This window comes from Canis aureus, chromosome 31 (genome assembly GCF_053574225.1).
Source record: "Canis aureus isolate CA01 chromosome 31, VMU_Caureus_v.1.0, whole genome shotgun sequence".
Lineage (NCBI taxonomy): Eukaryota > Metazoa > Chordata > Mammalia > Carnivora > Canidae > Canis > Canis aureus.
In genome coordinates, this window is record NC_135641.1 from 12,787,428 (window position 1) to 12,814,720 (window position 27,293).

The 27,293-nt window shown below is 46.2% G+C and overlaps 1 protein-coding gene across 1 annotated transcript in view; it reads right to left on the reverse strand.

Moving 5' to 3' along the window:
- ADAMTS16 (ADAM metallopeptidase with thrombospondin type 1 motif 16) overlaps positions 1-27,293 on the reverse strand; it is a 148,689-nt gene that overhangs the window by 21,509 nt on the left and 99,887 nt on the right. The window contains exon 18 of the mRNA XM_077879512.1: positions 24,166-24,292. Coding sequence (XP_077735638.1) covers positions 24,166-24,292 — 127 coding nt within the window. The remainder of the gene's footprint in view (positions 1-24,165; positions 24,293-27,293) is intronic.

The following is a 27,293-nucleotide window of genomic DNA, read 5'->3' on the forward strand; positions in this document are numbered from 1 at the left end:
GATGCTAGGATTCATTCCAGTTCGCCGAGGGTGGGGGTGATGCCAGAAAGGTCCAGGAAGCAGCATGGGGCAGGTGGGAACCAGTGAGTCCAGCTCTGGGGCCCAGGCTCTCGAGGCCTGTGTCTGCTCTGGGCCCTGTGCTGTTCTTGGTATTTAATGCCAATTCATCCATTTACACTCACACATGCACGCACACACATACCCATTAACATCCCCAGAGAAATTCTCATCTTACAGATGAGGAAACTGAGGCCTGGTGATGATGAGAGGCTTTGCTTCAGCCACTCAGGATGGTCAAGGTCAGGTGGGTGGCGAGGGAGAAAACCCCCAGAACCCATGTTCTTACCCACTGCGCAGAGCTGGGAGCTTCTCATGGGAGACTGTTATCCAAAGTGGCCTGGCTCGAAAAGGTCCCAGGAAAAATGCATATGTTCAAGGGCTCGGTAGCTGTGATATATCTCAGCTGCAAATTTTGTGATGCATTATCTATTTCATAATCACAGAAGCGAGCTCGCTACTCTAGGTAAAAGCTGCATCTTTCTACTCACGGCTAATTACGCACACAGGCTAGTGTTTTGAGGAGTCCTTAATGATTCGGTATTGAATCAGGGTCCAAATACTTGGGGCTGAGCTCTTTCCAAATGGCCTTCCCCTTCCTTGTCACGACATCAGACTTCCTGGAACAGCTGAAAGATCCCTCCCAGCCTCTCAAGACGGCCTATTTGGTGGTGCTCTGGGGGAAAGCCTGTGTATCTCACATGAACCTAAATATTCAACAACTGACCTGGGTTCATTTTTCTTTCTTTTAAAATGAATGACCTTCCCAGAGGAGAGGGTTTAATTCGTAGCTCAAGGTGCAAAGTGGAACTGAAATCACACAAGAATCACCCACCAGTGTGTTCCGACTCCTTTTGTTTGGATTCTCATTTTCTGGGGAAGGCACACCAGTTCTTCCCTTCTGTTACAGAAGGTGAACTCTCCCCACTGTGGCTTCTTCCTTTTTATGAGAAGATTTAAAATGATGGGCTCACTCCTCCTACGATTTCAGGCTTTTCTGGCATTTCTGCTTCAGGGTTTCTTGGATGCTCACTCCTAGATAAATACTTTAAAATGATCTTCTCCAGACTCATGAGTCAATTTTCTAAGAATGCTTTCCAGGTGGCCTCTTCCAGAGTCTGGGCCTGGATAGCAGCCAACCAGCACTCAGCCGGTGGGGGTGCAGTGGGGGTCCAGCCCAGGGGTGGGGGTCGGTCAGCTAGGGCCAGGGTTGCCAGGGACTGTCATCCAGGGAGCTTGCAGAGAGAAACCAAAGAAGTAGACGGAACCCATGTTTGACAGGGATGGAACCTGCGAGCAAATGGACCCCTGGGAAGAGACCAATGTTAGTATCCTGCCCTGAGTTTCTGTCACATTCTTTGCTGTCAGGTAGTAGAGACAGTAATAACATCGAGGTCACGTGGCCATATAAAGCTCCCGTGCCGTCCTCTTCGATTTCTGAGCACTTAATATGTGAAATCAAAACAAAATTGGTCATCTAATTTCCTTGCTTCCTTTGGTTTAATTTATGAAAGCGGTAATGACAACCGTATGATGGGGAATGGGAGGCATAAACCTCCCGAGAGGGCTCTAGGCAAGGATTCAAAAGGAAAGGACAGAAATGATGGCAGACACAAATACTGCAGTTTCCATAAAATGATGGCAGGAGATGACTTTTTACAGTGATTGCTAAGAATCCCTAAGTTTTATCTTTTGAGCCGTCAAACAGCTTCCACACTGAGGTCCAGGTGTGAAGGCAGCACATTCTGGTGACGAGCTTCCTGGCTGTGAGACTCCAGAAGGCCAGGTGCCAGCCGAAAACACATGGTTACCATCGGAGGGCAGAGTCCTCTTTCTTGACAAGGCATAACAATTCCATTCTTCGCAGGAAGGATTTCTCATTGTGGCACTTTAAGATTAATCGGATCCAGGAAATGAACACACAGAATTTGTAGAACAATATTGATGTAACCTCGTGGCTCCCAGCCCTGGGAAACCACCTTTTCCAGTTGCATGCACTATTCTTCAAGACATCTGCAGATGAGTCTTATTTTTCTCACCAAGTCTTAGAAACCCGTTGATTGCATTTTATGCCCATCAGGTAGGTCTTATATATTACCACATACTGCAATTAAGTAATATTGCTAGTTGTTAGTAGCATTAGCTAATTACGTAATTTACTTGGTCAAATACTGCTGTCATTTTTGGAGTCGACAAGATAATGTAAAGCTTCAGATATTCTATCGCAGAACTTATCAGGTGAATCATGCTGTATATGACATATTCACCTACTGCTCTTAATAACACTGGAATATGAGCAGGGATGTATCTCATTAATGACATTCACTGCATTATAATTTGTATAATTAATTAGCTTACATTGCAAAAGAGTCTAATGATCCAATGGTATTTACATTATATACATGGACATAAGAAAATGCTCTACTGTATATTTAAGTGGTTTCACATATGTTCAGGACTCTAACAATGAGTCAGAGTAGAGAGAAGCCCCATATTTAAAGATCTCATTTTCTAGCTCTGCTGGTTTAAGTGACTCAGATTGGAATAGCAGCCAACCCATATAGCATTTCTGATCATTTATCCCAAAATATCATATGCAGAGCATAGAAATGATGTCTGGGTAGTTTAGACAGTACTGTGATGTCTTCCTTTAACTGCCCATATGATGTAAGGTCTACATATGTACAAGTAGCCATGAGAGAATTGCATTAGCATTCATAGACACAGGAGAGAAACCTGCGGGAAATTCAACTCCTTGAACTAGATAAAAGGATCTCCTACAGAAGAACAAGTGAAGGTGTTTGGAAATGCTGAAGAGGTCTCATGTGCAGCTCATTCTATAGCATGATATGACATTGGACAGTCTGCAAAATCTTATTGTCCTAGAGAAATCAATATATGTCCCAAGTTGGAAAAACCTATAGTCAGACAATCTAGGCTGATGAATCTGATGCTTAAATCCCTCTAGTCTGCAGAGTTCCAATACTGGTAAGGATAACTAGCATCACTGAGATACTTTATCTGTATTAGCCTGCTAAATCTCATGGCAAATGTATATGGTCAGTTCAGTGATTACATCCATTTCAGAGATGGGAACCTGGAGGGCGGAGTACTAAGGACCTTGCTAATGGATCTGCAGGAGCATGTAGAGCCAGGATTTCAGTGAAGTAGCTGAGTCCTGACACCTGTCCTCTGGACCATGTTAGGCCCACGACTCAGAGGCCAACTGGAGGCATGTCACAAATATGGATCACAGTGGCCACTAGGATTGTGTGACTAATCACCAATCCTGGAGGAATGCTCCAGAAGCATCTCCTTCTGCAGGCTGGATGGTGGTGTTGCCTGTAGGGATAAACAATGCTGTTGTTGATCAACAGACTTGATTCTGAGTTCATGTCTTTGGTAACCAAAGGTAGGCCACATAATTATTTGATGGGTGTGGACCACTCTTCAATAGCTTTATAAAGAAAGCACATATGTCTGACACTCTTTTTTTTTTTTTTTTTTTTTTTAATGTAAAAATCCTGGTGGAGATTTTGGGTAAGAAGGTACAACCAATGCAGTACAGAGATTCCTTTACCAAAAACAAATAAATAGCTGACAATTTGTGAACATATCAAAAGAACCAAAACAAAAGGACTAGTCACATTATAAACTATATTTGTTCCAGAGGTTCTTGGGAAAAAAGTACCACAGGAGCAAGGCCAGGAGGAAGGAGATTAGCTCCACTCTGGGTGCTAAAAGACTTGTCTGGAAATCCCCTGCTTCCACCTGAGCTGGGGAAAAGGAACGTTACATGGAACCTACATGAAGATTATAGAGTAACCCATGCAACAAAATGCACATGTGAAAAAGACAGCACTCAAAGGAAAGATGAAGAAAATAAAAATATTGTGAAAAAAGACCGTATCAAATACAATTCTGTAAAATATCTTACACTGCCCAGAAATTAAAAAGAGAGAAAGAACTGTATGGAGGAAGAGGTAAGATGACTGGGTGGCATTATAGGGAGTAAGAAGAGTACCAAGAGAAAGACACTCCAAGGTGAGCAAGGGGTAAGGTGATCCTTCTTGAAAATATCCTGGAGACACATTCCTGCTGGCCAGGAAAAGATTTAAACTACTCAACTCAAGAATGGGAAACTTGTGGGATCCAGGGATTGGTGAGGCCACTGGATCTAATTTTTTAAAGATTTTATGTATCTATTCGTGAGAGACACACAGAGAGAGGCAGAGACACAGGCAGAGGAAGAAGCAGGCCCCATGCAGGGACACCAATGTGAGACTCGATCCCAGGACCCCCGGGATCATGCCCTGAGCTGAAAGGCAGTTGCTCAACCATTGAGCTACCCAGGTGTCCCTACGAGATCTATTTAAATAGACCAGGAAGGTTGTAGCTCAGAATGAACCTGTCTTCCTTATTGAAAGAATAGACTACATGATATCAAAATCATAATAAAATTAAAGTTAAATTGAAACAAAACACCCGAAGACCCTTATAAGAAAGATCGGGACCTGAACTGAAGTATGATGAGTCAAAAACAAAAGAAGGCGAAATATACCACTTGCCTTACTTTGTCCAACAATGTTTTTACAGCTTTAGTTTATTTCGTGATGTTGAGTAAAAAAAAAAAAGAGTGGCTTACACATATCATTTTAAGTTTTATAGGTAAGCATACTAAAATTTGAAATAGATGATATATTTCTGAAATAACCAGAGGGGCAGAAAAAGAGAAGACCATAAATCCAAAGTTAGCAAACAGTAGAGAACTATTTAAAAGTCACAAACAGGAAGCCAACACAAATGAAAGAATTAATGTTAGACATAGCTATGGAGACATCATATGCAAGTAAAACCCCAGATCACTCTGATAGAAATGGACACACATTTTAAAGAGAATACTACCAAATTAAAGGCACCTGTACAATAAAGGACACACAGTGGCCAACAGGGGGTCACTGTAGGAGCACCATCTGGTGCTGTTCATCACTTGTCTCAGGTATAGGATGACAGGTGCTTTCTTTCTCATCACCAATTTAATGTCCCAAGGGCTCACTTGTCCAAATGATGGAAACATATTCCAGTGACTTGGGGGCTGACACCATGTCCCTCACATAAACACGCAGAGCTTCAGTGCACACTCAGAGGTGTGTATGCTGTCTCTGGGCTCCCGTGATTCCATCTTTGACCTGTAAAGCCTGTGGAGCTGTGTGTAGATGAGGCTTATGTTCCAGGTCAAGGGACTAGATTTTTTTTTGAGGCTCTGCAGCTCTGTATCCTGAGGGGGGTGTCCTGTGGGCTTCCTGGGGGCAAGGTGGGGATGGGAAGCAGGACCCCACCCTGTACTATGCTCAGAACCTCACACACTCTAAAAAAACAGATTCATCAGTCTTTCCTTTTTTCTTTATTGTTTCAGATTTATTTATTAGACAGAAGGAGCACAAGGGGAGGGGCAGAGACAGAGGGAGAGAGAGGATCTCAAGCAGACTCCCCACTGAGCAAGGAGCCCAATCTCAGGACGCTGAGATCATGACCGGAGTCGAAATCCAGAGTGGGACACTTAACTGGCTGAGCCATCCAGGTGCTCCCATCAATGTCTTTTCTTATTTTTTTTTTAAGATTTTATTTATTTACTCATAGACACACAGAGAGAGGCAGAGACACAGGGAGAGGGAGAAGCAGGCTCCATGCAGGGAGCCCGACATGCGACTCGATCCCAGGGTCTCCAGGATCACACCCCAGGCTGCAGGCGGTGCCAAACCGCTGCGTCACCGGGGCTGCCCCAATGTCTTTTCTTAAAACCTCTTCAAGTCTACTGTCATGTCAGGAAGATAAGGCATTCACTAAAATTCAGTAACTCTGAGAAAATACAATTAAGTGAAGTTTCTTATTATGATAAATCAAAATATAAGCGGCAAGTTCTATCAAATAAAGAGCTGAAATTGTTGACACATTCCAGTAAGGATCTAAAAAGGGACAGACACATTTTACTTTTATTCTAGAAGTATATGCCTTTGCAATTAAACTGAGGTGGGGTAGACAAGAGGTATAGATATTAGAAAAGGAAACCAAAATTATCATTATTGATTTATGATATTAAAGATCTTAGATTATTGACTGAAAAAAAAATGGAAAATATAAAATGTTAGTGTCTGGTTACAAAACTCATTTGACTATAAAATCATAACTAATTAAAGTGTAATGGTATAAATATTTTACTTGCAACACTAATAAACATGCGAAATATCCAGAAAATATAAATGCTCATAGTCACTTAAGTAAATAAATCTATGTATGACCTCTTCTCAAGGAACTTAATGACAAAAATGGAGTAACAAAGAAAAAAGAAATGGGTTTCTGGTAGATGACTTTCATATTTTCAAGATCTCGATTTTGTCTAAATTAGTCTACTAAGGCTGTATAATCCCAATCAAAATTTTGGAAGGATCCCTTTAAAAAAATGTAACTTGGCAACATAAAGTTCACATGGAAGAAGACATTTGAATATCCAGAAAAATTCTAAAAAAGATAGATGTTTCATAAAGTGCTGGTCATCAGAGAGTGAAATTCTGGCATAGAAAAATAAACCAGGAAGGGCCCTCGGGCCAGTGAAGCAATGACCTCTGTGGATAAAGCTAGGATGGAGCTGGCCTTCCAAATCAATGGGCAGAACATGAGTTTTTTACTGAACGGCATTGGGGGATCGCTGGGCTGTGGAAGGAAAACTGTGGGACGTGGACTTCACCCCTCATGTCAGAATATAGCCTATTTTGATCAAAGTCACACATTTAAGGTAACCAAAATGTCCGAAGAGAATACGAGTAAATATTTCATAATATTAGAGTACAGAAAACTTTCAAGTTACATCTATAAACAGGAATCTATGAAAAGTAAATATAGTCTTCATTGCATCGCATACTCATTTAAAAATTATGTAACAGTAATAAAAATGTATCTGACAAGGTGCTCTGCAGATTTCCAGGGGTGGTCATCCCGAGAGCAAGGGTTAGGTGCTCAGTGACTCATCGGTGTATCACCCAGATGAGGACACTGGAGGATGGAAGGACTCTACCTGTTGTGGAGGGGCTGCAGGGACCAGGTGACAGTGGATAAACTGGAGTTGCCCTGAGCAACCTGGAATGTCCGATGACCCTTATGGTGGGAGTTTTGTTTTCTATGCTCTGTACATGCACACACATACACACACACAGACATGTATCAACATAGACTAGTTAACATATATTAACATGTTATCTGCTTCGATCACATGTACTTTCCTAATAGACACACATGTGTGCATGCGAGGAAAAAGAACAGAGGACAAGTAAAGATGTGTCAAATATACTTTCTTTTTCTTTTTAAAAAGATTTTACTTATTTATTCATGAGAGACACAGAGAAAGAGGCAGAAACACAGGCAGAAGGAAAAGCAGGCTTCTGCGAGGAACCTGATGCAAGACTCGATCCCAGGACTCCGGGGTCACGACCTGAGCCGAAGGCAGACACTCAACCACTGAGCCACCCAGGCCTCCCATCAAATATATTTTCATATGAATTCATTTATACTGAAAACTTACATGACTTTGATGGGTGCCTACGCGTGCCTATGATAATTTTCTCTCTGCACAACGTCCTGTGGCCGTCTGTCTGAGAGTCTCCACGTCTCTACCTCAGGATGATAGCAGTGCCGACTGGCCTTCTTGTGAGGATCAAATGAGCGGATCCCTCATTCGGGATCAGACTACTGCTATGCACGACTCCTCCTCAGTCAGTATCATCCCCAGCACCGCTGGTGGATCCAGGTTTGTAAGGCTTGGAGCTTATATGATTTAAGGACACTCACCTCTAAGACTAGTAAAAACAAAACTGGGAACTTGCAATGAGAGGATCTTTCGCATCAGCTTCAGGGGAGGGTTAGCTTCAGGGGCTCCGTGCCCCCCCATCACTAGCATCCCTGCACTGATGTTGCACCTGCATCTCTGGAAGCTTCTATATCTCTTTTCAGAGTTACTGCTTAGGCTCCAAGGGTCACTATCACTGGCTATGAAGGAAATCCCTGGATGAGCATTTTCTATCATAATTCAGTTTGTTTTCATGTCACACGTGGAGCACGAGGGCGCGGTGACCCTCCACCCTGGCGGCCTGGACCTGTGGGTGTCCTCAGACACAGGACCATCCTGGGTCATCTGGGGCATGTTGATCGCTCTACAGACAATTTTCTTTCCTTTCTGCTCAATACCAAACGGATTTAACCCTAGACTGGCATCAAGGTTTCCAATAATTTTTCTCCATGTTTCAATTGCTTTTGCTTCAACTTTTTACTTCTAGCTATTACTGTGAATGCCGCGGCAGCACCCACATTTTCAGGATCCTATGACTGTGTCGTTGTTACTCCAAGCACCACCAGCAGAAGCCTTTAGTAAGACATGGTGGACTGAGCAGCCGTGCTCACCTCCGCTGTGTCCCCCAGTTCTAAGGGAGCCCAGGCTTCCCACTGGAGATGGGGCTCGAGAGAACCAGGCGGGCTCGGAGACCCCCCGGCCAGCCCCTTCCCCACTGAGCCCGGTGGCTGGGCCCACCCGCCGCCTCCCCCAAACACGCTCACGTCTGAGGGCAGGACCCTTCCTGGAGAAACCCGTGCTTCCAGGGGAGGTGATGGACCCACTGATAAGCCTGTCTCTGCACAGGCAGTGTCCACTGCTCGTCCTAGGGTCTCTGTCTCACTGTGTCTGGACAATGAGGATCACGAGGAACTGGAGGAAGACACCAGCAGGACAGAGGGAAACCCACCAGCCCACTGCTAGAATAAAGGGATACAGAGGGAATAATTTGGGGGGGGTGTGGGGGTGGAGAGAGAACAAAGAAAACATAAAAGAAAGAAAGAGAAAGACAGAAATGCTGATGCTGTCCAAGCAGCACCTGCTCTGTGAGGTACGCCCGACACTCTGGGCCTGCTGCTCTCACCTCTCCCATGTCCCCTGCCTTGCTCTACTTTTGTTCTTTTTATCCCTGGTTCTGATCACCTTCTAGAATATTCCATCATTTAAAGAACATCTTATGTTGATGGCTGACTGCATCTCTCTTCAGATAAACTCCCCTAAAACAGGGACCTCTTTCAACCCTACTCATGTTTCCGCACGTGCCTGGTGCGTAGCAGACACTCCGATTATGATACTGGTGAAGTGAATCGATGAACTTAATATGTCTCTTGGGGATTATGTAAAGAAACCTAATGAGGCAAAGTTCAAGCAGTTATTGACTCTTAGGAACATAAAGTTTTTATATGCAAAAGGACACAGAATCAAATTATCCTATAGCCAGCAAGGACTATTCAAGAATGATGTGAACAGTTCCAACTATGGGACGTGGCCACATGGAAGGATGCAGGGCAAGAGGTGGTGGCCACACAGCACAGCCGCCGGAGGGTGATAAAGGAGGTGCAGTGGACACACCCTCCCCTGTGATGGAGAGAGGGGTAACCACGAGAACCACTATGTGGGGCATGGTCATCATGCCTGTTATTTTTTTTATTTTTATTTATTTATTTTTTATCATGCCTGTTATTTAGGAATATGGGGAAAGATACCAGGAGAGAGAGCTAAAGTGAGAGATTTTTGCCCCTGGTCAATGGGATTGGGGATGGAGTGGTGGGCAGGCAGGATTGTGATTTCTCATGGTGAGCTTCAAAGTACAGTAGGACTTTTTGAGCCATCTGCAAAGAGTTCCTAAATAGAGTAAAAATCAACTAAAATGATAGTGAAAAAGGCCAGCATCCTTGAGAATGTAAATGGATTCTTCTCTTTAGTTTTCTTTATTAAGGAAATACATAATAAATGCATCAAAACAATTAAAAAAAAACCCTGTTAGAATTTTGTTTGTCATAAAAGCCATGTGGCAGCTGGAGGAGGAAGGGGAATGCTTGAGTGGGCTCTTGTCTTGCATTGGATCCAGACAAATCTAAACATTCCGGGAGACTGTGGTCTTTCCTTTCTGGAGATTACATTTCTGACCACCACAGTCAGAAGCACATTAAAAATTTGTTTCCTGTTTCAGCTCTCTTTGACCTGAACTTATATGGAACCTGTAGGGGGAAAAAAAGCCACATGAAAATGTCTTAAGCTCTCATGTGGTCATATTTTTCACCGTGCAGAACTGTTTCCTCAGAGTGCAGAGAGGGCTTGTCCTGAAGGCATTATTTCAATAGAAAAATGTAAACAAACTTGTCTAAACAAACGAATTTGAGGATCTCTTTGGTTGTGGGAATACTGTTTAAAAATCTAGGCATGCCTTTAGAAATGAAACAGGTAAGACTTCCTGATAATTTTGTAAATGAAATAAGGACTGCTTAAGCAGAAACCCAAGGGAAAAAGAAGAGGAATGGGAAAAATCTAACATTGGGTGACTGCATTAATATTGTCGGAAAAAGAAAAAAAAAGAAAGAAAAAAATATTGTCGGAAAATTTTGTAGCCATATGACAAAATTCATGTGTAAGTCTGCTTTTCCTTCTAGACCCAGAAAACTCTATAATGTCCTGACAACTGGTAATCGGCTTGGTAAAATCATGGTTTACAGGTAACTTTGGAATGACAACACATCAACAAGTCAACCAAACTAACCTGACTTCTTAAAAGCAAATGTTAATGTGAATTGTGAAATAAATCATTAAATTCCCGTATCAAATTCTAAAGCCAATTACATTTTACCCTGGAACAACGTAGGTTTCAGTTGCTTGGGTCTATTTACATGTAGATTTTTTTCGACTATGGGGCGTGGCCACATGGAAGGATACAGGGCAAGGAGGTGGTGGCCACACAGCCCAGCCACTGGAGGGTGACAAAGGAGGGACAGGACTGTGAGTGTGTTTTCTGTTCCTTATGATTTTCTTAACATTTTTTTCTCTAGCTGACTTTATCCTGAGAACACAGGACATAATATATACAACCAGCAAAATATGTGCTTCTCAACTGTTTGTTATGTGTAAGGCTTCCAGTCAATAGTAGGCTGTCAGTAGGGAATTTCTGGAGAAGTCGAAAGTTATACTCGGGTTTTTTACTGCATTCAGGATTGGGTAATGCAACCCATTGGGCACCCCAATATGTACTGATCAACTGCAGCTTGGTTTCCCTCTTTCGTAAATTTTTAAAAAAGATTTTATTTATATATTTTAGAGAAAGGAAGAGAGCACAAGCAGGGGGAGGCACAGAGGGAGAGAGAATCTCAAGCAGACTCCCCGCTGAGTGTGGAGCCTGATGTGGGGCTCCGACCCAGGACCCTCAGATCGCAACCTGAGCTGAAATCAAGAGTTGGGACGCTCAACCCACTGAGCCATGGAGGCACCTCTCGTCTCCCTGTCAGCTAAGGCTCTTTCAAGGTTACAGGAGCTCACTGGACTCATTGGCTAATTTTCCTTGCCCTGTAATGCCTATGATTTCTTTTTCTTTTCTTTCTTTTTCCGTGACATTCTTTCTTATGATGGTGGCAGTGGAGTGGGGTGGGGAGGCTAAATGGGATTCTGATGGGAAAAATAACTTTTTTAAAATCGAAAACCTTACAGAACCCTCTGAAGGCTCAATAAGCCAGAAGCCCATCCTCTGCAGTGGTTGCTATGGAGATGGGTGTCCAGCTGAGCAATTGCAGGGGTCCAGGGCACAGAATTTCTGGGGTGTCTGAGCAATGCAGCTGTTACAAGATCTACAGCATGATGCAGAAAAGGAAGGGCCACCCCACCCTTCCACTATTCCCCTCCCTCCACTGCAGATGTGTGTGCTCACCCTTAGTGGGGAAATAACGGGTGGGTCCCCTCCCTGTCTTCCCACTCATGCTGCCTTCAGAGTCTGAGAAAGTCGGAGACACAGCATGCTTCCCTTGAAGGGAACTTCCAAGAGTTTTGTCTAATGCTATGGCCTTGGACCTCTCAGACTTCTTTTTTTTAAGGAGTCAGTCTTAAGAATGTCTTCCTTTTAAAAACCTGGTTTATGACAATGTCGTATCACGTCAAATACCAGGAACCAGGCTGGACACTTGTCAACCCCTTTCAACATGAAAACAGTGGCCCTGATCCCTGAGCATCATTTCAGGGTAATCACATGAAATGCCCCAAACTCACCAACAGCGCCGTTTGCAAATTTTCTCGTCAGCTCCAAACACTGCCTTAAAACACCACCCTCTAATGAGGTCGGTCACTGGGTCTTGTTAAATAGGATGCAATGATTTACAGACACACCAAAACTCAGAGCGTACATCATTCAACCATCTTCTGGGAAGTAATTCATTGCAAGCAGATGGGTTGCTAGCGGCGCCAAGGGCCTTTTTCTTTCCTGTTCGATTTTTGCTAAGTCACATGGTTTCGATTTCTTGAGCTGCATCATTGGGTGAACATGTGATTTTGCCAGGACTGACGTGTAGAGCCCTGTGGCCGGCTTGGGCACGGGCTACTGTGAAAGGATACGGGGCGACGTGAGCTGTGCTGCCCTTTGGGTGCGGACACGGACTCTGCGGAGGCTGCACGGGAGATGGGTCTGCGAACCCGCATCTCCCTCAAGGTGGTGCCTACAGAAGAGCTTTAAACGACCCACTCTCAACCGAAACCGCTCCTCCCTTGGCGGTTCTCCTCTGGAAAACACACCACGGGAAACAAGCCCAGCCCGAAATGCCAAATGGCCCCTCAAGTGTCAGTGCACTGAACAACCCCTGGTTCTGTTGCCTTTAAAGTTATGTCTCTCAAAATCCGGCTCTTAGGATGGTTTGGCTTGTGACACTGACCAAGTACGCCCTCATCCAACGGTCCTGGGAGTGCATTTATTTCAAGTTAGTCAGTACAGAAGCGGGCCTAAGAGATGTCATGCAGGGCGGAGCTACATGATCCCAGGAGCTTCTAGAAAACACCATGGTGTCTAGATACTGGAAGCCCCTGGGACACCAGGTGAGTGGTCTCCAGAAGCAGGGCACTCCTGCTTTGGGGACTGAGCCGCAAGCCAAGCACTAGGTGCTCATGTTTGGTGGAAAAAAAGGCACATCTTTAGACACTAGACAAAAACAGCACCGTCACATGGTACCAAAACCAAAGTCAGCTGGGGAACAGAGGGACCAGGACGGCCCCCTTTCTAGGACTGAGCTGGCCTTTCTCCCTCATTCATTGATCACCAATTGGCAGCTGAAAATGCTAGTTGTACATGCCAAGCGCACATGCAACCACACAACAGGCCCTCTGAAGTGCCGGGCAGCACCTGGGAGAGATGTATTTCTACTGGTGAATCACTGAAATGAGATGAATGATAACCTGTTTTGTTAATTTTCTTGTATTCTGGGTAAGCCAACTCTGCCCATCATGTCTGCATCCATGACCAGGGTGCTACGCTCAATTTAGGGCCCTTGGCCGGGTGCCCGGAGGTGCATGTCCCTGGTGTGGTCACTGCCCCACCTAGCATTCTCCTTCTCTGCCTGCACTTCCCCTCACGCTCCAATGACTGAGTCCCTTTCACTGCAAAACCAAACACAATGAGTACAGAACTTCCTGAACGTGGGCCACCACCTCTCAAGCCACGTCCCTCTGTGTGCCCAGAGAGACTCTTACAGGTACCCGCCACGTCCGCTCTCTCCATCCTCCTGGCCGATCATCTCCAAGCACTCACGGGCAGCTCTGACATGAAAATTTGAATAAAGGCTGGGAACCCTCCATGGGCTTCAAGGTCACTTACTGCTGCAGCCCTGCCTCTCTGCTGTTCTCGGCGGCAAGACTTCTCGAAAGAGGTGCCGGGGCCCAGAGCTCTGCTTTCTCATCTGTCCCTCTGTTCCCCACTTCTCTCTCACCTTTGTCCCCAGGGCCCCTGGAACTGGATCGTATGGTACCAATGCTCAAAATCTTCCCAAGTTTTATCAACACTCAAGGAAGGAATGGAATGCAAACTCCCCAGCCTGGCCTCCAAGGCCGTGCACACTTGGATCTACCTGCTACTCCCCTCTGGTCATGGCCTCTGGCTCCCTTTGACCAAGGCCACCAAGGCCTCCCAGCTCTCTGCCAACATCCAGTCTCCCTCTGCCTCAGGGCCTTTGCACTTGCTGCTTGTCTTGGCTGGAGCACTCCCACAACCTAAGAGCTCAGAGCAGTCTACTTCAATCCTCTAGCGGAAGTAAACACCCCCTGGATCTGCCACTCTCCGGATCAGCATGCACATCTGCAAATGCACAGGTCCATATCTGTGCCTGTTGATGGCTGGCCCCCTGAGTTCTGTGGGTCAGGGCCCAGTTGCAAACCATCTAGAATGGTGGCACATACTAGGTCATCACTCAAAGGTCTGGCAGATAACTGAATAGATGTTGCAGTACATATGGTCTCTCAAACTAAGCCCTGCTGTGTGTAGTGAAGAGATGTGACTTTTTCCTGTGATAGCGTGCAGATGCTAGCCCTCCCATGGCCTCCTGCTTGTTCTTTTTAATGACATCAGTGAACCTCATGCTTGGAGACAGTATAAAGGTACATTTCAGTCCAACTTAGCTTTAGAAAGTCACAAAGTCTAAATAAGTGACGTCTTAATAATTTCAGGTCACCACATGTGAAAGTATCAGAATGAAAGCATTATTCACATGATCCCCAAATTTGGGCAATGTTCTCTCCACAGAGGGCAACACTCTTTAAAATGAGACCTCTGTATTTCCAAAACATAAGTGCCATTAAAACATTTATTCTTAATGAACACAGGGTTAAAGGAGCAGTTTTCTTCTTCGTTTTTTTTTTTTTTTTAATTATTGTTTATTGTGTTTTGTTTTCTGGCAAGAAAAAACAAACTTAGGCTAGAGGCCTTTCTGGGGAGGGGAAGTGTTGCCTTTCTAGGGCCAGTGGTGCTGGTCATGTCTCTGAGGCTCCCCCCTGCCAGCTGACTTCACTCTGGTGCAAATGGCCTGCGGTGCTGCTGTCAGGGAAGCCTTGAGCCTTGCTTCTTGAGACCCCACACTGGGGGTGTGTCCTTTCAGTCTGTCTCCAAACCCAGAGATTCCTAACACTCTCCAAAGACATATAAGAGCACTCTAAAATACTACACCATCCATCTGTGAGAAGATGTACTCACTTTAAGCTCTGCCACTGTTCACTTAGCTTTTTCCATATTTCTAAGGGCTTTATGATAATCACATGTGAGTGACCACTAGTGGTCTATTTTATTTATTTTTATCAGAAGACCACGGTGTGAAGAAAAGGAGAATACAGAGCTTCTGCAAATAGTGGAAATAAAAGGGAATAAACACAATCCTACAAATTCATAAGCAATCAGTAGAGTCATAGCTCATAAAAGCAGGTTATGTGTGTGTGAGAACTTATATTCTTTTTTAACAATTTTATTTATTTCTTTGAGGGAGAGAATGTGTTCACATGTGTGAAGATACACATAACCAGGGGGAGGGCAGAGGGAGAAGCAGGCTGCCCACTGAGCAGGGACCCTGACATGGGACTCGATCCCAGGACCCTGAGATCATGACTTGAGCCAAAAGCAGATGCTTAATGGACTGAGCCACCCAGGCGCCCCGAGAAATATATTATAGATTTGATAAAAATCAAATCCACGAGAAACGATGATTCAGTCAAGATGCAGAGAAGCCTAATAATGCTGACATTTAAAAACACAGAGAATAAAGAAATGTCAGGCACACCAGAACTAAGGGCATGGAAGCAAGGGTCACACTGTGAGCTTTCAGAAACAAACAGCTTAAGTTGGAAAACAATATTAGGGGTGAAGATGGTCTTCATTTAGCAACAGAGAACAATTCATGTGGAAGCTGTAATGCTACCAACACAATGTAGAAATTTAATGTTAATGATGAAATAAAAGTAGCAGGAGAAATTGAAAAATAAGCAACTATAAAGTGAGATTTTAAAATATTTCTCTCAGAAGCAGATATACGAGACAGACAAAAAGTCAGAATATATTTGAATAGATAAATAAGGATAGTGATCTAATTGCCATATAAATAACCCTGCTCCAACACAGAGCACACATTCCTCCGTTCCCACAGGAAACGGTTATAAACACTCCCATGTTCAAGTCATAAAGGAAGTCTCGAAAATGCGAAAAATGATATAATTTTAACTCTTTCTTTGATCTTGATGTCAGAACATCTGAAATAACAAAAAAATTACCACAAAGCTCCATAAATCTGGAAATATTAAACTACAATAATTCTAAATAATTCACAGGTTTGAGAGTAAAGCAGTGGTACCTAATCATACCTAAAATCAGTATCCTATAGTTCTTCCCCCACAAAATGTGATTCTGAGTGAAGCTTCCAGTTTTCAAATATTTTCAGAAGCACTGATTAGCATATGTAAAGTGAATATATAGCTGTAGGTAAAGATTTGTAGTAAGATCTATTCTTTCTACCTGTCATGTATCTTCATCCATCCAACAATCATCTATATCTATCTACCACTGGTCTAGAAGTTATTTTTAAATTTTTATTCCAAAATATTTGGAGCATATATCATAGTGTATGTTATTTAGGGGACAATGATGTTGAACCTGATGGGGGGATTTGGTGAATTCTAGAGTCAATCATACTAAGGCCTGGAAACCAAAATAATAAAAATATTATGAAAAATTATTTATTTTATATTATTTAATGTATAAAACCAGTTAAGTTCCCTGAAAAAATAAAGTATTCCCAAGGTGACTTTCTGTCTTTTTTCATATGGATAAATAAGTAGATATGTACAGAAATATACAACGACAACAATACACACACACACAAACCCCAAACTAAAACAAATAAAGCAAACACAAGCAAAGAACCCTAAAACACAAAATATTTTACAGAACTACTACCTAAGGCAGATTCTTAGGTGTCAAATGACAAATTCAAATCTAGAAAGCTGGTTATTTTTATATTCCTACTGCCATGATTTCTACATTAATATTTAAGTGACTGAGGAAGTAAATTAAATCAGCCTTGCCTATGACAAATTCCATTTGTCCATATTTATAACCTGACTTTCCTTGGGGATGCATTCTAACAAATATCGTACCAGCTTGAATGCATTTTAAAGATTTTAGTTTTAAGTAATGTCTACACCCAACCTAGGCCTTGAGCCCACAACCTTGAGATCAAGACCCACACGCTCTGCCCACTGAGCCAGCCAGGCGCCCCTTGAATGCATTTGAAATTCATTGTTTTGGTGTCAAGTGACATCTTTCCCCAGGGGATGCTATAAGACATTACCATCTCTTTTTTTTTTTTTTTTGAAGATTTTATGTATTTATTCATGAGAGACACAGAGCGAGAGGCAGAGACACAGGCAGAGGGAGAAGCAGGCTCCCTGCGGGGAGGCCGATGCGTGACTCGATCCCAGGACCCCAGGATCACGACCTGAGCCGAAGGCAGATGCTCAACTGCTGAGCCACCCAGGTGTCCCAAGACATCATCTTCTATACTAAGATTCCATCACATGAAGATGATGTGATCGTGATGCTCACTGGTGACCTCATGCTTTAGCAAAACATCCTTCTAAGAACAGTGCCAATTCCGGACATTTTTGGTTTCCCTGATCAAATGGAGCAGGTTGGATGCCTTCTCCCTGAGGGTGCTGGGAGCAGGACAAGACACAGGGATAAGAGCCGGGTCCTCCATGTAGGGGCGTGAGCCACAGCATCAGGCTCCCCGATGGAGCTGCGCCACGGCCAGATGATGAGGACTTGGGACGCATCTCAACAGACTGTGGACCAGTGATGGTCCTTCTGTTCAGCCTTATTGGCGTGCATCCCATCAGTGAAGGGGAAAGTCCAGAAGAGATCGGCACCGAGTCGCCTCCATCCCCTACATGTCCCATTGTGTCACAGGAGACATCTGTGATTTGAAGTCACCTTGGATTCACCTTCTCAGCCCTATTCTAGATGTCACTGTTGAAGCAGAAGCGGGGCTGGCTGCTGGGCAGGGCCGGCTGCATAATTTGTGGAAACCAGTGCAGGATGAAAGGCTGTTAGGAATTTCAAGTTGAAAGGGCAGAGAATGAAAGCGCGTGGGGACCCCCTACTGCAGATCATATGCCCATTCTGCTGCTCGTTTATTCTCAGACACTCAGATAATCAGATGAACTAAAATGCTCACTTCTTTGGCATTCCCAGGCGTTAACCCCTTTCGTATGTGGGAATCACCTCAGGGACGAGGGCTCTTTTCATTCCCTGGCAACCCATGCACACCGACTGGCTGGCCGGCAGTTAACGTCTCTATGGCTTGTATCTAAAGGAGCTACGAGACAACATCACTGTCCCTCTCCTGTCACTGAAAATGTTGCTTCAGGAGAATATCAGTAATGAAGTTATCCTGCTCAACGTTATCTTGCATTTCCACAGTGTGCAACCAAATGCACCCAGTCACTGACTTGGGCACTTGGGGTGAAAGCAAAAGATTCTGCTAATGGGTTTGTCACCAGAGTGTGGGCAGAAATACCCTGCGCCTGGTGGAGAGGATTACAGGGCCGGGCTGCCTTCGCGTGACTTTCTAAAACAAGAAAACAAAGTATATTTGACCACCATCTATTTGACCTGAACACTTACTCTGCATTCGCAGGACAACGGGGCAGAGGGAAGAAAGGACCTGTTTCCCATCTGGAAAGCATTTCCTCTTGCACCATCCCTCCACCGTCCAGGAAGTCACGCTCTTAGGTGTTCACGCATCCAAACCCAGACAGTAGTTTAGATAAAGGACACGAGGAGCCACTCTGTTTAGATAAACTGAGAAATATAAGGGAAAGAAGTATCTGTGTGATTCATGGTTCGTGTTTCAAAGGCAGGTGATAGGAGAGCCTGACTGACTCTCAGATGAAGACAGAGGTGGCGGGGCCCTGGGCGCACCCGGGCCGTGTGTTCCGGGCCGAGGAGAAGCCTGGAGGAGCAGCTGGGAACTGCTTCTATAGCCAGAGCCTCCCCGACATTTTAAGATCATCTTCCTCCTGAGGTTCTTCACCCCCGGACCCCCACCGCATCGCCCCCGGGAGAGAGGGACAAGCTGGGGGAACCAGGCGGCCAAGGTCCGGATGCTCGCAGGGAGCTTAGCATTGCAGTCGGTGCGGCAGGGTTTCATTTTCATTTCAGTTAAAGACGAGAAGGCTGGGGGCACCTGGGTGGCTCAGCGGTTTAGCGCCACCTTCGGCCCAGTGATCCTGGAGACCCAGGATCGAATCCCACATCGGGCTCCCTGCATGGAGCCTGCTTCTCCCTCTGCCTGTGTCTCTGCCTCTCTCTCTCTCTGTGCCTCTCATAAATAAATAAATAAATAAATAAATAAATAAAATCTTAAAAAAAAAAAAAAAAGATGAGAATGCTGTGGATTCAGATGTTTTAAAGACTGTTTTAAAGACTGCACTCCCGGATCCTTCTGGGACCCTCCCTGAAGGGGAACCAAAACACCAAATCACACTGACTGCATCTGGCATTCAGTCCCCGGAGCCAGCCTGGTGGCTCAGCGCTTGGGTCCCTCTGAGCATCTGCTGCAGCTTCACACCGCCACTGGGACACCAGGACAGACCGCCCGCAGCTGGGACATGGCTCCTGACCCTTACAGCAGACAGAGTCTAAATAAGAAAGGTGCACACACACCTTCCTGATCAGAAAAATGAAACTTGTCTTTTCAGCCCATTTGGTCAGAAACAAAAAACTGCCAGCATTCTGGGCAAGAGAGAAATGCATCTTACTTACATCACAGAGGAAAATAAAACAACTTTTTGAATTAAGATCGATTTTCCCAGCTCAATTGTTCAACTAAAATAATCCATAAGGATTAATATATGTAATATAAGCTCATTCTTCTGCATTTTGTCATAGTCTTGCTTTGCAGACTAAATAACGGATGTGAATTTGTTTCTCCTTTTACACCACAAATAAAAACAGCCAAGAGTTGTCGAGTGCTTAGCACATGTGCTGTGCCCAGAGTACCTGCATTTTATGTGGATTCCCTCAACAAAGCCTTGTTCTCTCTCACCCCAATTACACACAAGTTGGACACACAAGGCGATCTGAACCAGGTCACTGGCTGCACAGTCCACACCTTTAAACAAGTTGCCAAGCTCACACCACCCTTGCTCTCAATCATTCTCGTAATCCTGGCCAACCCAGGCCACTCCATCTAAAGGACTCTGATGCACAGAGTTGGAGCCAGAGGCTGGGGCCACCTGTTCAGTACAGACCCGCAGAGTCTCACGCGTCATCAGGCCTCTGCTCTCTTTTGGGGAGGTATCGAGAATCTCGTTAGGGATCTCCCAGCAGGAAAGCACGGCCTTAGGTTTGCAGCAAACTCAGGACTGTCTCCAAAAGCTTTCTCCTTCCGAGAAGAATACAAGTACTCCAAGACATTAGACATAAATCAGACAGCCAGATGGAAGGGGGTCTCTGGATGCTTCTTGGAGGAACTTGGGGGGGTGTCCTCACTATTTCTCTACAATGCTGTTCCCACATCAGAGCCAACCTCCCCCAGACTAGTCCCCTTCACTCTCAACTGTGCCTTTTTTTTCAGCACACAAAGCTCCCAATGGAATTTACTTATACAATTTTACCTGAGTAAGTTTAGAACACATCAAAGAACGTAGAGATGTTTTAGCCATAGATCCCTCAACACCAGAAACACAAACCACAGGGATGCAAAGGAGGCCCGGTGAGAAAAGTAAGGGTCCCCAAAGATGACTCGCAGGGAAAATGAGTGACTTTCAAATAGGTGTGTGTTTACAAGAGTGAATAAGGAAAATCCAACAACATCCATTTAAAAATCTTTCTTGGAAGGAATCAATAAGCATGAAGGGAAAGCAGAGTCAGAGACATAACCTATGAGGACTTTTCGGGAAGAAATGAGACTGTTGGCTCACCGTGAAGGAGGCCGGAGCGAGCGGGGGATTCACAGGTGGGCTGTAGCAGAAGCAGAGGTGGTCCTTACCTGGTTCTTGTCTCTGAGGTCTGAAGTTGTGGGTTGAGAGAGTGGATGGGGAGGAGGAGGAATTCTGGAGGACACTGGAGGTGACACGGAACCCCGGGAGGGAGCAGGCGAGCAGGACGGGGTGGTGGGATAGCCTGCCAGCCTGGGTAGGTGGCCACATCAGAGAGTGGCCATACTTTTCAACTGAGAACGTGGGCTTTCATTTCCTTGGCAGGACATATCGCTCCTGAGCCCCACAGACAAGCGTGGGTGTCGCCAGGGTGGTCTTAGGGTAGGATAATGGAGGAAGAGCTGGGCAAGATAGCTGGGCGGGCCGGCGGGACGAGGGTTACAGCGCCATCCCTGGACTCTGTGCTAGGGACAGGCCAGGGCATCCTGGACAGTGAGGGGTGGAGAGGCAACCGCCCCGGTGAGACAGAAGGGAGTGCAGGTCCGGGACTGGAGAATGGCAATGACAAGGGGTGGTGGTGGCCCGCAAGGGGTGGCTCGGACCCAGGTTGCACAGGAGGCGCCCCAGAGTTAGGCGAGAGGCTTTGACATACCGGCAGAGGCCTTGCAGCCAAGGCTCAAACACAGGAGACTAGATGCCCTTTCCTGGAAGCCCGAGCTGGTAGGCAGGTGGGGGCCAGGTGAGGGCAGCTCTGCTTCAGGAGGTCACCGGGAATCTGACGCCCTCCATCTGTAACGCCACAGGCTGAGAGGTGGCCTTGCCCCAGGGCTGGGGCCGGGGCAGTGAGGCCAGCCCTGCTGCAGCCCACGGAGCGTGAGAGGAAGAGGAGGAAGCAGCGTCTTTGCGGGGCGCCCACAGAAGGCACCTGCCTCACTGCCGCTCGCTTCCCGCAGCCCAGGGGGTGAGCGGGGAGGGGATGGCGATCATCTAGCTGGGCTTCCACGTGAGAGTGGAAGAGCGTCTGTGTGTATGTGCACACACATATGTGCATGTGAGTGCATGGGAGTGTGCACGTGTGAGTGCATGTACCTGTTGGGGTTCTGCTAACAAAGACAAGGAGAAAACAGACGTGGAGGGGCACCTCCTGGAAAGTGATGACGTGTTGACACAGGTAGGACAGGATGAGACAACAGAGACGTGGCATGCCATCGGGTGCGACCCCGAACATGCAGCAACCGGGTGTCCTCTTGAATACCCCACCTAGGGTTTCTTAAAAGAATAGAGTCTGGGCGAGCCCACCAGGAGGGAGCGAAGAGGGGGTGGGGGAGCCCCAAGGGGGGGTGGGGCTGTGGCCCTCTGGGAGAGGACCCCCTGCTCCCGCCTGTGGTTCTGGCCTTTCCTGCTGCCTGGCCTGAGCCCGGCGTGGGTTGCAGGCACAGAGAGGCCTAGTCTGGGGTCTCCACCGGCAGCTCACATCTGACCTAGGTGATGCTTAAAGTCACAACAGGGAGCTGGTGACTTAGTTTTGGGCAGGGTGTGTTCTCTGCATCCCCTCCAGAGGAGCCTCACTGGTCAGGCTGGCCTGCAGCGGGGTGAGCCACTCACAGGACATCCGGGGTGATGCCATGCAAACACTAAACGTTCCCAATTATCTGGAGCTTGAATGGATCCACCTTCACTAAGGCTGGGTCCTCTGCACCCACACGGGACATGCACACACTTATCTTAGTCTTGGGGAGGGAGGCTTCCCTGCAGCACAGCTAACTGGCTGTTCTGAGGCGCACCAGGTCGGCGGGCCCTGCAAGAACTCAGCACATGCTGCGCGGCCACCTGTTTCCTTTGGACAGGATGATCGGGGTGCCACACTGCCACCAGCCTCCCTCCGCCAACCACAGGTTTCATTTCCTCAACTATCCAGGACTTTGTGCACTTGGCATGTTGTTTGGACCCAGAGCAAACCTTTGGTACCCTGAGTGCCCGATGTCCAGCTCAGTACCACCCACAGGGTGCATGAGCCAGCGGATTGACCACGGAGGCCTATGTAGTGGGTACCAAGGCGTGTGGCCATTCCAAACACCTGTGTAGCCCCAGGGAGGATTCCAGGTGGGTGCCTGACACATGGTGGGTCATGGGGCTCCAGCACCAAAGTCCTCATGTCAGTTTTTAGTAGCATGTCTCTCCACGGCAGGCCATGGTGGCTGAGGAGCTCGGGCTGGGGCTGGGCAGGTGGCTCTCTGCGGAGTGGTGGGTCCCCAGCCCCCAAGGGAACAGGGAGACAGGAGGACAGGATGTTCCCAGGGAGGACCCTCCTCATCGTGGTAGAAGGAAAGGTCCCTACCTCTCAGATGCTGAAAAGTAGCCTCTGTCTCTATCCTGGGCCAGTGACCAGGGACCCAACAGCTCAGAGACCAAGGGAGCAATGGGTCCCCTCTCCCTCCTGTGTGTTATTGTCTCTGGGAAAAGCGTCATGCCCCTGAGGCACATTTCAGCAAACCTGGAATCAGTGTGGCAGCCACTGTGGATCTTTAAAATCAAGCAGTGTGAGTTTACCCTGCGCTGTTTTCAGTGCACTGCCTGTCTATTGCATCTGGTTGGAGTTTAGATTTTTATTCAATAGGCATGTTACTCAGGTGATTTTCACAGTCTTTTTGGGATGTGTCCGTTGTGAAGATGAAACCATCAGCACCAGAGAGGTGACTGGCATGCCTGGGGTGTCACAGCTGGGAGCAGGGCCGGACCATGGCCACCTCCTCGGGGTCCTGCCCAGCCCACTGACTCAGGGCACTGTGCTGTCCTGAGAACTATGGGGGCAGCAGTGCCTCGGGCAAAGCAGGATGCCACAGCCCCGGCTTTCTCGTTGTCACAGGAGTGAGCAAGGATGTGCGTGCGTGTGCATTCATGTGCTACAGCGATCCATGCTCCCTGACCCACCAGGCAGCTTGTGAATGGAGCCTTCCCACCCGTTTCATTCAGGGGGCAAATAAACCAGAGTGAAAGGAAGTGGGGGCTGAGGGAGAAAACATTACTGTCTGCACAGTACGTTCTCACTCCTGCCAGCCTGGAGGAATTGAAGGAAAAATTGAGCAAAGAGGATGCCGTTAGGAGAGCTTCCACTTACATTCACAAGATAGTCCAGACTACCTCCCCCAAACATACCTGTTCAGCAGGTTCCGTTACTCTTGCCTCTTCCTGTTCCGGATTACATGACAACAATCAGCACTTCCATCCTCCACACTCCGGAGCTCCCAAGACTCACTAAGTATATAGTCGCACAACTGTGAACCTGTCTGGCTGAACGTGGCAGCTCTTACCTGGGAGGACAGGCAGATACTTTGCAGGACACCACCCCCGGGACCGGTCGGGTGCTGGGATTACAGAATGATGTGTTGACCTGAAACCGCAGGTCTCGGAAGCAGCCAGCCCTCGTGGTCATCTGCCCTGCAGGGAAGGGTGCAACGTACAATAAAGACTCAGAAATGTACCCCATGGGGGGAGGCAGGTAAAGAACAAATGAAATCTCTTTTTAAAAAACATTATATGGTCTCATTCATTTGGGGAATATAAAAAATAGTGAAAGGGATTAAAGGGGAAAGGAGAGAAAATGAGTGTAAATATCAGTGAGGGAGACAAAACATGAGAGACCCCTAACTCTGGGAAATGAACAAGTAGTGGAAAGGGAGGTGGGCAGGGGGATGGGGTGACTGGGTGATGGGCATGGAGGGGGGCACTTGAGGGGATAAGCACTGGGTGTTATGCTATATGTTGGCAAATTGAACTCCAATAAAAAAATAAAATAAATTCAAATAGAGACTTAATACATAAAAAAAGACTGATGAATCACTAAACTCTACCTCTGTAACCAATAATACATTATATGTTAATTAATTGAATTTAAATAAAAATTTTAAATGTGTTATGCACAAAAAAAAAAGAAAACATTTGAGGGTAAAAAATAAAAAAAAAATAAAAAACATTTACCATATTGGCACGTCTTTATGCTAATGACTCATTGGCCAACTACTAACATACTAGTCCTTTTCTGACCTGTCTTCATGTCTTTTATCAGGGAATTTCATCAATTCTAGGATGTGCGTACTTCTCTCCTCTATCTTCGCATCTTTAAAGTCAACATGTGTCTTATAAGTGGTGCCAGTGTATGTTTGATGACACAGTTCTTTCCTATTGTTTCTGGAGTTGGGAGCACTGCGCATTTCTCAAAAGAAACACAATACACCAGATTTGTGTTTCCGCATGAGAAGTCACAATAATTGATAACAAGTCAGAAACAAATACAGACAAAAATACATAAAGCAGTTTGTCACCAGAGAATTCAGAGGCAAATTTTGCCACGGTTGTAACCTGACTGGAGGCATTTCACAATAATGACTTAGGTGTCCTATCGAATGAGGTCAGTGGAAATGGTTGAAATGAAAGTTGGATCCATCCTCAGCCCCCATGCACATCCCCAGTGTTATTTACAGCTTTGCAACTCTGCCCAAATTTGTTCAGTATTTCAATTCATTAAATTTACCCAAAAAAGGTACTATTCTTCCTAGAACAGTCAAAGTCAGAGAGGCAGAAGGTTGGATGTTGGTTTGCCAGAGGCTGGGAGGAGGGGGTGGGGAGTCACTGTTCCATGGCACAGGATTCCCGTCTGGGAAGATGAACAAGATCTGGAGATGGACAGTGGGGATGTTTGTACAACAGTGTGCAGAGACTGAAAGTGCTCTGAACTGTACACTCAAAGATGGTTACATGGCAAACGTTCTATCATGTATATTTTACCACAATACAAAAGGGACTTTGACTAGATACACATTCTGAAGGATGATGTTAAAGAGTTCATCCAGTGTAGAGAAGACTAAAGAAAGAACCCAACTGGCATTGTTTTAAAATGAAGATAATTAAAATATACTAAGATCGAAAAATGATTTCATTGTTGAAAGGAGCAGAGATGTGCTGCTCATGTGGCCCCTCTGTCCCCGTGGTGTGTAGCCAAAGCCCTGGCACAACTCAGCACCCCCTCCTGTACATGTCTGGATTTCCCCGCCAGGCAGGTATTCAGAGCCAGGAACAGACGAAAGACACATTTTCAGAGGAGAAAGCAGCAGGTTGTAGATGCCGGCATAACCATCTCTAACATGAGCGTCCATGTGACGACATCCCTCTTTACTCAAGGAAAACTAAAAGTCTCTAAAACATACATTTCACAGTTTGGGTAAGCTTGGTCAGAAGGAATAAGACAAGTCAATGCCTTAAATGAGGAAAGCTACATTCTCTAGGGAGTTGACTTTTACTTTTCTTTTTTTTTTTTTTTAAGATTTTATTTATTTATCCACGAGAGGCACAGAGAGAGAGGCAGAGACACGGCAGAGGGAGAAGCAGACTCCCTGTGGGGAGCCTGATGTGGGACTCCCAATTTGGGACTTGATCACAGGTCTCCTGGATCACGACCTGAGCCGATGACAGATGCTCAACCACTGAGCTGCCCAAGTGTCCCATTTTGCTTTAAACTTGAGTCTTCCCAGCCCTGCCCTTCCAGCCCCGCTGTGTCCCTCTGTGCTGACCTCCCTGCTCCTCTGATTCCGCAGCTGGTCCACAGGATGTCTTGTCCTCCCTGCCTTCACCTCTGCATACCTAGCAGATTCCTTCTCATCCCTTTAAATGAAGCCCAAAAACCCATCTGAATCCCCTCTGGTCAATGGCTCTTGGTCTGGAGCGGGCTTCAGAGCTGTCCTGTTGGTTAACATGCAGAATGCCGTGCCTACCTGCAGAGTCTCGGATTCAGCAGGTCTGGGGTGGGGCCTGAGGATTACATTTCTGCCCAATGTCCAGGGGCTGCTGGGGTTGCAGGCACAAGGACCACACACTGAGAACCCCTGCTCTGGGCAAAATCTGCGGCCAGGACTTTCAGGTCTCGGGCTACACCCATGTGACAGAGCAAAACGTCAGTGTTTGGTCTTTGTCCTAAGTTTCTGACTAACAGCTCCTAAAACCCTGGAAATCACAGGAGCTGTCAGAGTGTCTTTAGTAGGCTAAGAGGTGGCTGGAGGCTGGGGCCCTGGGGAGCTCAGGATGGGGCTGGACTCCAGAAAGATCCAGAGAAGAATAAAGGATTAGGATTTTTCAGCCCCATCCCTGCCCTCCAGGGATGGAAAAGCGGGGAGATTCAGTTCATCACCAAAAGGCAATGATTTCATCGATCAGGACTAGGTTACAAATCTCTGTAGGAACCCTAAACCATCCGGAGAGCTTCTGGGTTAGTGAGATCTCTGTGCTGAGAGGGTGGGAAACCCCAGCTCCACAGGGACAGAAGATTCCATGCCAAGGGCCCTTTGGGCAGTCTCACCATGTACCTCCTCTTCTTCTGGCTCTTCATTCCTTTCCCTTGGCACCCACAAGTCCTGTGCCTTCCTAGGTTCTGTGAGCTGCTCTAACA